The sequence below is a fragment of the Argentina silus genome, assembly GCF_951799395.1.
Source record: "Argentina silus genome assembly, contig: scaffold_420, whole genome shotgun sequence".
Classification (NCBI taxonomy): Eukaryota; Metazoa; Chordata; class Actinopteri; order Argentiniformes; family Argentinidae; genus Argentina; species Argentina silus.
In genome coordinates, this window is record NW_028152703.1 from 1 (window position 1) to 12,500 (window position 12,500).

Below are 12,500 nucleotides of genomic sequence, written 5' to 3' on the forward strand. Positions count from 1 at the left end.
GAGAGAGAGAGAGAGAGAGAGAGAGAGGCTGACTGTATGAGATGGTTGATCACCCTCCAGTAGAAGAGGCTGTGTTGCAGCATGCCCTACATACGTGTAACACAGGGGAGGCCGGCGGAGGTAGAAATCGGAGGACGGGCTCACTGTAATGCATGGAATGGAATGAGGAATGGCATCAAATGAACACTTGAATCATTCTTACCTGCGATGATGTCATCCATCTGCTCCAATACCGCCTCAAGCATGTGACTCGTGATGGTGACAAACAAAATTGAATAATTCTAAGAATGAATTCTAAGAATTCTAGGAATTCTAAATGACTCAATCAAACCGAATGTTCTCTATGTAATAAAGTAATATAAAAAATAGTATAAAATAGTCAGTTGATATGAGAACGTAATATGATTCCAATTAGCTTTTTAAGCGATGCATGAATGCAGACTGTATTGAATATGAGGTCACAGTTGGAACTCTTCTCCACTGATGGTTGATGTGTTTTCAGACAGAACATGTCCTTTCAATGTGAACGTGTGTGTTCCAGGGGAGGCTGGTTGAAGGTAGAAATCGGAGGACGGGCTCATTGTAATGCATGGAACGGAATAAGAAATGGTGTTTGATAGCATTCCTCATTCCGTTCCATGCATTACAATGAGCCTCCGTCCTCCGATCTCTACCTCCAGCAGCCTCCCCTGCTGTGAAGCGTCTGGAATTCCCAGTCTGAGCAAGAGATGCAACTGGAGGAGGAGTCATGTTGTTGCATTGATCTGTCTGGATGGATAATGACATTCAAAAGATAGATGAAAGAGAGTGTGTGTGTGTGTGTGTGTGTGTGTGTGTGTGTGTGTGTGTGTGTGTGTGTGTGCGTATCCTTAAAAGTCTGTTTCAGCTCAGTTCAGGCGTGCATTGTGACTTAACTTAATTTGAACAGAGCGAGACGGGGGAGGGAGGGAGGGAGGGAGAGAGAGAGAGAGAGAGAGAGAGAGAAAGACAGAGAGAAAGAAAGCGAGAGAGAGAGAGAGAAAGAGAGAGAGAGTGAGAGCGCTGCAGAGAAAGAACAAGGGAAAAAGAGAGAGAAAAAAGAGAGATAAAAAGAGAGGGTTGGCATGGTTAGTGTTAGGCTGACATGGAGCCTGTTGCTGTGTTTCTGCTGCTGGGTGTTAGACACCAGATGCTGGGGGGGCCTTTTGGCTGCAGACGACGTTCTCTCTCACACACACACACACACACAGACACACACACACACACACACACACACACAGACACACACGCACTCTCTCTCTCTCTCTCTCTCCGTGGCACTGCAGGGTGGGGACAGTTGGCTCCCTGCGTCAGGGAGGGAAGTGAGAGAGAGGACGGGATCTCTGAGGAGGAGGAGGGAGAGAGAGGAGGGGATCTCTGAGGAGGAGGGAGGGAGAGAGGGAGGGAGAGGGGGAGGCAGGGAGGGAGGGAGGGAGGCAGGGAAGCGGGTCGTAAAACCTATCAACACACAGCTGAACAGAGCGCCTAGCACAGCTCAGGAAGCGTAGCGTAGCATACTGTAGTACTATACCTCTGCAAGCTGCTGCTGCTCTCTGCTCTCCTCAGCCCTGGTTTCTACTGCTACTGAACACACACACACACACACACACACACACACACACACACACGCTTCAGACTCACAAGGGACGCTCAGGCGGAGATGGGCCAGCGACATGGACACTGACATTGACTTTTATAAGCATTTCACTTGGCTGAAGAAGGTGAGTGGAAGGGGACCTTGTGTGTGTGTGTGTGTGTGTGTGTGTGTGTGTGTGTGTGTGTGTGTGTGTGTGTGTGTGTGTGTGTGTGTGTGTACTGTCTGTTTTGTTCGGTTTCTCTGGAGGTGTCTCACACAGTTTCTATTTCTAGCGTTTTGACTTGAGGGAGTTTCGGTGTGTGTGTGTGTGTGTGTGTGTGTGTGTGTGTGTGTGTGTGTGCTCTGTTGTTGGTGTCTGCGAGACAGGAATGTATTGTAGCTAGTCCTGTCTGAGCAGAGTGGGAATTGGGGGGGGGGGTGTGTGGGGGGGGGGGGACATCTCGTCAGATGTCGTTCTTTATCGTCCAATCCGCTAATAGTTTCCCCGGCCGCATTCCCCTGCTTTGACGTTGAGTGTATCCTGCTGAGACCTGATTGGCTGGAAACGTGTTATCAGATGGAAGGGCTTTATCTAACAGCTGATGACTGTTTTGCAGTAGTTGGTACAGTACAGTATAGAGCTGGAAGTGTGTGTGTGTGTGTGTGTGTGTGTGTGTGTGTGTGTGTGTGTGTGTGTGTGTGTGCGTGTGCGTGTGCGTGTGTGTGATCGTTCATGTTTGCGTGCGTGTGTGTGTGTGTGCGTGTGTGTTTGTGTGTGTGCGTGTGCTGTTCCTCATTGTCTCTACAGTACGTCTCCTCGCTGTCTACTGTTGTTAACAAACACACCCGGGAACGTGACATGGACCACAGCGGCTCCCTCCGAATCCTCTGGTCTAATTGGTGGTCTTCTTCACACGTTGACCTCCAGCTCCACCTGCCTCCAGCCTCGAGGACGTACACCAGCTGCTGTTCCCGTCTACATGTCTTGTGACCCTGAACCACCCGGGGGGGTTTGTGCTGCGTTACCAAGACAACACTGTAGCCTTGGTCTCACTGGAGGAACACCCCCTGGTCACACGGCAGAGCCACTACAGTGCTCCTCTGTGGTCTTCTGTGGTCCTCTGTGGTCCTCTGTGCTCCTCTGTGGTCCTCTGTGGCTCAGTTGGTTAGAGCATGGCGCTAACAACGCTTAGGTCGTGGGTTCGATTCCTGCTGGGACCACATACAGTACCAGTCAAAAGTTTGGACACACATTCTCGCACCTTTGACTGGTACTGTATGCAGAGATGTATGCACTCACTGCAATGTAAGTCGCTTTGGATAAAAGCGTCAGCCGAATGCCATATATTAATGGGGCTGTACTGGGCTGGCCTGGTTATGCATCCACCATAGTTGCTGTAACAGTGTTGCTGCCAAAGGACAACGTGAAGAGATAAACATCCAAGCCAGCCCTGTACGCTTCAGGACGGCCCTGAAGAGTGTGTGAAGCCCTTAAGCGTGTGTTTAAGAAGATGGCCTTGAACGGCGTTTTTGACAAGGTGTGTTTAGTGTCGTTTGTCCTCAGATAAGCAAGCATACCTGAGGCTCTACATGTTGTTGCAGCTCCACCGTCAACAACAAGGGCATTAAAGTGAGTTAGATGCGGTGTGTTACATGTCCCGTCATGGTGGTTGTTGTTGTTGTTGTTGTTGTAATTTGCGAGGTAAGGGGAGGGGAGGAGGGGTGGGGGGGGGGAGAGGGAGAGAGAGAGAAAGAGAGAGAGAGGGTGGGGGGGGAGAGAGAGGGAGAGAAAGAGAGAGAGAGGGAGAGAGGGAGGGAGGGAGGTATGTAGGGAGGTATGTAGGGAACGTCAAGAGGTGGAACCGCCACAGTATCCACACCACATCAGGCTGGCAACGTGTTGCCGTAGGAAACCACTCAGAACATTCCTCCATGGAAGGAGGGAGGGAGGAAGGGAAAGTGAAAGAGAGAGAGAGAGAGAGAGAGGGTGGGAGAGAGAGAGAGAGAGGCTGGGGAACAGAGAGAGAGAGAGAGAGGGTGGGAGAGAGAGAGAGAGAGAATTACCTACAAGGGCTGTCCACCACAAACTAGGAGCGCAACAAGGACATTCTGAAGCCATAAAAGTAGGTGGTACCCATCACTCCCTCACTGTACCATGCATGCATCACACATTCTTACACAGTGGGATAATATCTGCCGTTTGGGTTTCCTTCTCACCCTGTCCCAGCCCAGCCCTACAGTACGCCTTTAAGAAGCTGCCCTCACCCTGTCCCTGCCAACAATATGCCTTTAATAGTCTAGAGTAGACCTTTAAGACTCTACAGTATGCCTTTAAGAGCATACAATATGGCTTTGAGAGCCTACAGTATTCCTTTAAGAGCCTGCAATATCCCTTTAAGAGCCTGCAATATGCCTTGAAGAGCCTGCAATATTCCCTTAAGAGCCTGCAATATGTATTGAAGAGCCTGCAATATCCCTTTAAGAGCCTGCAATATCCCTTTAAGAGCCTGCAGTGTCCCTTTGAGAAGCTTCAGATTCAGTCTCTTACCCCCTCTCAGCCCACAGCTCACCAGTGGAGGCTGGTGGAGGTAGAAATCGGAGCACGGGCTCATTGTAAATCATGGAACGGAATGAGGAATGGCATCAAACATGTGTGTTTGATACCATTCCTCATTCCGTTCCATACATTACAATGAGCCCGTCCCCCGTCCGCCCGTCCTCCGATCTCTACCTCCACCAGCCTCCCCTGCAGCCTCCAGTATGCCTTTAAGAGGCCTCTAACAGCCAGCTGCTCAGGGGACAAGGGGAAACAGTTTTAGTTTGTGGTTCATCCGTGTACACAGCTCTAGGTGGTGAGTCTGGTAGAGAAAGCTGCTCTCTCTCTCTCTGTCTCTCAATTCTCCACTCTTTAGCCTTAAAGGGACAATCTGGGATCGCTACTTCTATTTTTGGGCGTTTAAATTAATGATGTCTAGCCATTCATTATTAAAGAATATGATTTATGGATGCCTCATGAGCTTAGTTCAACTGATCAGAACCCCAAATATGAGCTTGTTTTACTCCATTGTTTGTAAACAATGCAATTGTAAACAAACACTGTACAGCATCAAAACATGGTTATAACTATAACGACATGGATTTAGATACCAATGGATCAGTGTGAGAGCCCTTAGACTGTGTTATGTTATCATGTTGCATATCCAAAAAGGGCACACAGTACAAGCGCAAATGGTAGCCAATTGGGACGCAGCCTCTGCAGCCTGTGAAAAGTCCCTACAGATGACAGGAAGTGAGGATTAGTCTCCCCTCTCTGGGCTGCCGCCGTCACAGAGAGATGATCTGGCTCTGCTCAGCTCCAGGTTTGTTTACAGTCAGTAATGACTCTCACCACCGCCAGACTAATCCATGTGGAGTCTGTCAGGAAACTGTACAGTATATACAACCTCTGGAGAGTCACACTGGCTGGGAGCCAGGGGAGGCTGGTGGAGGTAGAAATCGGAGGACGGGCTCGTTGTAATGCACGCGTGTTTGATGCCATTCCCTATTCCGTTCCATGTATCACAATGAACCCATCCTCCGATTTCTACCTCCACCAGCCTCCACTGGTTTATAGTCAGTGAAGACTGTAATCACAGGTAGACCAAAGTAAAACACTGTATGTACAGAAGAACCTCCATCCACTCTGGAAAGTCGCTCTGGCCAGTGACTTTGGTAGCTTTGGTAATCTCCAACAACTGGTCACAGTACAAGTGAAGACACGTCGCTTCCTGATGACCTCAGAGGTGCAGTTGCCTGTGTGAAGACACGTCGCTTTCTGATGACCTCAGAGAGGAGCAGCTGTCTTGGTAGGCCGTGTCCCTGGTCTGGTCACAGTACAAGTGAAAACACGTCGCTTTCTGATGACCGTAGACGTTTAGCGGCCTGTGTGAAGACACGTCGCTTTCTGATGACCTCAGAGGTTTAGCTGCCTGTGTGCTGTCTGTCAGTGTGGGAGACATAGGAGGCAGGTGGAGCCACTGACCCTGGTCCGGTGACAGTGCTATCTGACGACCGCTGTCTTGGTGGGCCGTATAGGAGGCAGGTGGAGGCACTGACCCTGGTCCGGTGACAGTGCTGTCTTGGTGGGCCGTATAGGAGGCAGGTGGAGGCACTGACCCTGGTCCGGTGACAGTGCTGTCTTGGTGGGCCGTATAGGAGGCAGGTGGAGGCACTGACCCTGGTCCGGTGACAGTGCTGTCTTGGTGGGCCGTATAGGAGGCAGGAGGCAGAGGCCCTGGCCTTCAGTCTGGTCACAGTTCCAGTGAAGACAGGATTATCTAAAGCCCCACAACGAGACCAGACACAAACCCAGACAGGCCAACTCAGTGCTGACGAGTCACTTTGTGTCTGTCTCACACACTGTGACATACTCTGAGAGGCCACTCCTGCAATGAGAGACGAGAGAGAGGGGGGGGGGGGGGGGGGAGGAGGGGGGGGAGAGGTAAAGAGAGAGAGAGGGGGGGGGGGAGAGAGAGGAGGGGGGGGAGAGGTAAAGAGAGAGAGGGGGGGGGGAGGGAGGGGGGAGGGAGGTAAAGAGAGAGAGGGGGGGGGAGAGAGAGAGGAGGGGGGGGAGAGGTAAAGAGAGAGAGGGGGGGGGGGGGGGGGGGGGAGTAAGGGGTGAGAGAGGTAAAGAGAGATAGAGAGAGGGGGGGGGGAGAGAGAGAGGGAGGGGAGGGAGAGAGAGAGGGAGAGAGAAAGACAGACAGACAGACAGAGAGAGAGAGAGAGAGAGAGAGACATCTTGCTCAGCTCAGCTCGCAGACCTAAGCCTCGGCCATGATGTTCATATATCCATGCTGAGCTTCCCAGACCCCGGCTGACTAAGACACTAGCTCTGTTCATCTTAAGCCCCCTCTGTCACCGGGTCCTGGCAGCGCTAGTCACAGGGGCGGCTCCGCTAACCGTGGTTGTCGGTGGATGTTCTCTGTGGTGGTCTGAGGAGAGGTGTCATAATGCAGTCTGTCAGCTGACCCAGCCTGGAGACGAACCACTGCATTCCTCTGTGGTAAAAGGTCCTTACAGGTCACAAGTTTCACACACACACACACACACACAAGCAGACACGCACGTGCACACATACACACACACACACACAGACACTCACACACAAACACACGTAAACACTCACACACACACGCGCGTGCTGATTTACATGAGAGACTCCATTTGGTTTCTCATGTAAATGAGAAAATGTCCGTTTCTGTGTCTGTTGTTATATGCAAATACAAGGCTAATGACTTCCTAGATGTCCCTGTTCATGCTAATGACCTCTAATGAGTCCCACCCTGTGTGTTGAATGTCACGTTGCCGTGGCGTTGGAGGTGTTAAGTTTCTCACCTGAGTCCAAGTCCAGGTGTTAACACGGTCCTGTCTACAGTCAGACCACTCATGTCACCAACCTAGTCTGAAAGACAGCCATCTTACTGTGTGTGTGTGTGTGTGTGTGTGTGTGTGTGTGTGTGTGTGTGTGTGTGTGTGTGAGTGTGTGTGTGTGTGTGTGTGTGTGTGTGTGTGTGTGTGTGTGAGCGTGTATGTGTGTGTGTGTGTGTGTGTGTGTACTGTGTCATGTACTGTGTCAAAGCCTTTGGATGAAGTCTGTTTGACCTTACTCTCAATGCAGCTCTAGCTCAGGGGAGGCTGGTGGAGGTAGAAATCAGAGGAATGCGGCTCATTGCAATGCATGGGACAGAACCAAACACGCGATACCAATCCTCAATCCCTGATTTTCCATGCATCCGATTTCTACCTCCACCAGCCTCCCCTGCTCTCTCTGTCCTGATTTCTACCTCCACCAGCCTCCCCTGCTCTCTCTATCCTGATTTCTACCTCCACCAGCCTCCCCTACTCTCTCTATCCTGATTTCTACCTCCACCAGCCTCCCCTGCTCTTGATGCACTGAACCACGTAGCAAATGCTGGATCACTTAGTCACTCTAGTTGTGGTAAAGCGTGGCTGTAATTACAGCCCTGGATGGAGCGGCTCTGCTGTGTGTTTATGTTCACCAGCATGTCAACCAACCAGCCAGGGCAGGTGGATCACTGGTCCCCAGGCTCTTGGGTTCAAGAACTGAGTTGCTGAGCCAGTTCTGAGCCAGTTCTGAGCCAGTTCTGTCCCCCTCCCCGCTCCACCCCCCACCCCTCCCCCACCCCCACCCCACCCCCACCCTCCCCCACCCATTTTTGACTGTTGTCTTTTCTCTTGTGTGTCTGTGTGTTGCGGGTTAACCTTTGCCCCCTCCCCTCCCCCCCCCCACCCTACCACTCCCACTCCCACCTCTCCTCAACCCGTTCTAAACTATTATCGTGTGTGTGTGTGTGTGTGTGTGTGTGTGTGTGTGTGTGTTTTGCAGGTTAACCTTCGCTCCCCAGTGAACAATGAGAGCTACCAGGAGAGGCTGGTTCGACTAGAGGGGGACAAAGAGTCTCTGGTCCTGCAGGTGAGCTCTACCTGTTACCTGTTACCTGTTACCTATTACCTGTTACCTGTTACCTGTTACCTGTTACCTGTTCTGTCTGTTTTAGCTCCTACAGGCAGGATTAGAGGGTGTGTGTGTGTGGTGTGTGGTGTGTGGTGTGTGGTGTGTGTGTGTGTGTGTGTGTGTGTGCGTGCGTGTCTGTGTGTGTGTGTGTGTGTGTGTGTGTGTGTGTGTGTGTGTGTGTGTGTGTGTGTGTGAGAGAAGATGAATAGAGAGAGGGGGCTTATCAGTTAGCCAGTGTTCCCAGACCCCCCCCCCCCTCCTTCACATGCCCTCATCACTGTACCCAGGGTCACCTCAGGTGAGTGTGAGCTGAGCTGTGAAGCCACCCAGGAGACACAGACATGTGACACTTATGTCCCAATGGCCCAGGTCACCTCTATGCTGTCTGTTAGAGAGAGAGAGAGAGAGAGAGAGAGAGAGAGACACAGAGAGTGAGAGTGAGTGAGAGAGAGACACAGAGAGTGAGAGTGAGTGAGAGAGAGACACAGAGAGTGAGAGTGAGAGTGATAGAGTGAGATAGAGAGAGTGAGATAGAGAGAGAGAGAGACACAGAGAGTGAGAGTGAGTGAGAGAGAGACACAGAGAGTGAGAGTGAGTGAGAGAGAGACACAGAGAGTGAGAGTGAGAGTGATAGAGTGAGATAGAGAGAGAGAGAGAGAGAGACACACACAGAGAGGCACAGAGAGAGAGAGAGAGAGAGAGAGAGAGTGAGAATGAGATAGAGACAGAGAGACAGAGAGTGAGAGTAAGAGAGAGAGAGGCACACACAGAGAGGCACACAGAGAGAGAGAGAGAGAGAGAGAGAGAGAGAGAGAGAGAGTGAGAGAGAGAGAGAGAGAGAGAGACAGAGAGAGACACAGAGAGAGAGTGAGAGACAGAGAGAGAGACAGAGAGAGAGTGAGAGACAGAGAGAGAGACAGAGAGAGAGAGGGATGGTCGGAGATCACACAGAGATTAGAGAATGTGCAGGGCAGGCTGTCAGGGCTGGTTCAGGGGGGAGGCTGCTGGAGGTAGAAATCGGAGGACGGGGCTCATTGTAATGCATGGGATGGAATCAGGAATGGTATCAAACACACACAGTGACCAGTGTGGAGAAGAGCAGATCTGTCACACATGTATATTGCCTGTGTCGCAATTCTCCACCTTTACCTGAAGTGTACACTTCTGCACTGGTGTACGACCCTGCAACGCTACATGTGAAGTGAGCTAGTGTCCTTCAACACTTCAGAGACTCCCGCTGTCTCCTACTCCACGTCCCCCTCATCCCCACGCTGTTATTCCCAAACAATCATGTCCGGACAATTCTGCAGCCCCTGTCTATACTGTCAACATACCAGGGGGAGGCTGGTGGAGGTAGACATCGGAGGACGGAGGCTCATCGTAAGGCACAGAACGAAACGAGGGTCGGTGTCAAACGCACATGTTTTTGATAGCGGTCCTCATTCCGTTCCGTGCATCACAATGAGCCTCCGTCCTCCGATGTCTACCTCCACCAGCCTCCCCTACTGGGATGACATGCAGACTGAGTCATTTGCCAGGATCAGAAGCCTGTGGTCAGGTCGCTCCAGGAGTCGAACGTCTCTCATTCCTGACGTCGGTGTAATTGGTGGCTTCCACGACTGTTATCTGCGTTGTCTATATTTACATTTAGTTTTCTCCTGCTCCTTCACAGTTCTTCCACAGACTGTGTCAAGGCTTGTCAGTTGAGAACTTGTTGAACCTCTAAAGCAGCTTTATCTCCGCCTCGTGCCAAAGTAGCCTTGTACGCAAACGACAGCACATTCCTCTAGCCCCCTTTCTGAGAAGAAAGCCTCCGATTGGTCGACGGGACCCTGTGGCGGGTGACTGTTGACCTGATTGGCTGCCGGCTCCTCCCCTAAGGTGCTTGTCTTTCTGTGTTACCTGTTTCCTCGTGGGATGGCCAGAGTGGAGTTGTGAGTGGCTTGACGTTACCCCCGGGACAAAGAGGCGACTTCTGTTCAGCTTGAGTGTTTTTTTTTGTGGATCACTGAACCATATCAGAGGTAGGTTGTCTTTGTAACGTTTAAGCCACATCTGCTGACAGAGTTTAGTCCAGTTGAGAGAGGTACAGGGAAACTATGACCATGTCACATTTTCACACTCGTTGGTGACATTTAACCGGTAGTTGAATGAATGGTGAATTGGACATTGGCAATGTTTAAGCCTCTAGTTGAGGAGTAGAGAGGAAGTGACTTGGGAACATTTAACCCCGTTTGAGGAGTGTCCTGGTAATGTTTAACACTAGATGTTTTAGTCGGAACGGTTGGGCTGTTTCATAGTAGCTGTGGAGTGAAGTGAAGTGAAACCACTCTCTGAATGGACAGTGTTGTTGCCAGAGGAATTAGCATAGCTGTTGAGCAAGAGGTGGGAGTGTTTTTTTTTCTCTCTCAGTGTGTGTGTGTGTGTGTGTGTGTGTGTGTGTGTGTGCGAGAGAGAGAGAGAGAGAGAGAGAGAGAGAGAGAGAGAGAGAGATATTGAATGTGTCCTGAGTAGGGTGCATGTGTCAGTGTCTGTTGGATGTTGCTGAGTGAACGTGTTTCTGTGGGCTCTGTGGAAGGTATTCTGCCTGTATGTGTGTGTGTGTGTGTGTGTGTGTGTGTGTGTGTGTGTGTGTGTGTGTATGAATGTTTCTGTAGGCTATGTCGAAGGTATTCTGTCTGTGTTGTGTGAAGTTGTCCTGTGTGTGTGTGTGTGTGTGTGTGTGTGTGTGTGTGTGTGTGTGTGTGTATGTATGTTTCTGTAGGCTATGTGGAAGGTATTCTGTCTGTGTTGAGTGAAGTTGTCCTGTGTGTGTGTGTGTGTGTGTTTATGTGTGTGTCTGTATGTATATTCCTGTGGGCTATGTGGAAGGTATCTGTCTGTGTCTGTGTTCTGTGTCCTGTCTGTATATATGGGTTGTGTGAGTGATTGAAGGTGTCCTGAGTGTGTGTATGGGTTCACTGGGTTGGGTGTGTGAGTAGAGGTGTGGTCTGTGTGTCAAGTGTGACTGAAAGTGTCCTGTGTGTGTGTGTGTGTGTGTGTGTGTGTGTGTGTGTGTGTGTGTGTGTGTGAAACTATCTTGTTTCTGAGTGAAAGTTTCCTGTCTCTAGATGTGGTGATGCACTGCTGTGTGTGTCTGAGTGGAAGGGTCCTGTCCTTTCACTTCCTGGGTTGTATCTCAGTCAGGTTGTCCTCTCTCTGTGTAGGTTGTCTGTTGCTTGTCTGTTGCTTGTCTGTAGATTGCCTGTTGCTTGTCTGTTGCTTGTCTGTAGATTGCCTGTTGCTTGTCTGTTGCGTGTTCTCTCTGTGTGAGTCCTCTGTGAGTTGTGTATGCTGATGGTGTCTGTGTCAGTAGGTTGTCTGTAGGTTGCCTGTTGCTTGTCTGTTGCTTGTCTGTAGATTGACCTCTGTATCGGTGGTTTGTAAGTGATTGTATCCTTTGTGTGTGTTGTGAGTGACTGAATGTGTCTGTGTGTGTGTGTGTGTGTGCGTGTGTGTGTGTGCGTGCGCGTGCGTGCGTGTGTGTGTGTGTGTGTGTGTGTGTGTGTTAGTCTAACCGAATGCCTCTCTCTCTAGGTGAGCGTGCTGACAGACCAGGTGGAGGCCCAGGGAGAGAAGATCAGAGATCTGGAGGCTTCTCTGGAGGAGCACCACCTCAAACTGCTCTCCACGGAGGAGATGCTTCAGCAGGTGAGAAGATCCATTACCATTACTACAACTACAGTACTGTACACTACTGTACTACAACTACTGTACTGTACACTCCTGTACCACTGCACTGAGAAACACCACAACATAGACACCACCTACTCTATACCACTGCACTGAGAAACACTGCAGTCGAAACGCAACACAAGCTCTGCTCTGCTCTGCTCTGCTTGGAAAGCTCCAGTACTCCACCGTTCAGCCGCTGTGGTTGACCTCATTGTGGTGTAGTCCTAAATAAAGAGGTGTTTGCTTTAGGCCTAGATAGGTATGTGTTGTAAGTGTGTGTGTGTGAATGGGATCCGGCCAAAGAACACAAAGGGAGGCACCAAACCAGTTCAGTTTGCTGTGAGAGTTTCCTTCATAGGAAAGTGAGTGTGTTACGTGTGTGTGTGTGTGTGTGTGTGTGTGTGTGTGTGTGTGTGTGTGTGTGTGGTAAATTAGTAACACAAGGTGTGGACATTTATACATCGCTTCCTATGACTCATGCGGATTTCACCCAGTTTGTAACCTTCAGAAGGCTGACTGACACACACACACACACACACACACACACACACACACACACACACACACACACACACACACACACACACACACACACACAGGCTGACTGTGGACAGGCTTACGAGGTATTGTCAATAATCATAACTGCAGCAGTCTCACTGACGCCTACACACACGT

General features: G+C 50.5%; 1 protein-coding gene across 1 annotated transcript in view; it reads left to right on the top strand.

Annotated features, from left to right (window-relative positions):
- Nucleotides 1-1,691: 1,691 nt before the first annotated feature.
- The window catches only part of LOC310824673 (liprin-beta-2-like), a gene marked incomplete at both ends in the record, with an annotated part of 17,951 nt that continues 7,142 nt past the window's right edge, over nucleotides 1,692-12,500 (top strand). Inside the window, 3 exons of the mRNA XM_083697924.1 lie at nucleotides 1,692-1,739; nucleotides 7,983-8,069; nucleotides 11,688-11,801. Coding sequence (XP_083554050.1) covers nucleotides 1,692-1,739; nucleotides 7,983-8,069; nucleotides 11,688-11,801 — 249 coding nt within the window. The remainder of the gene's footprint in view (nucleotides 1,740-7,982; nucleotides 8,070-11,687; nucleotides 11,802-12,500) is intronic.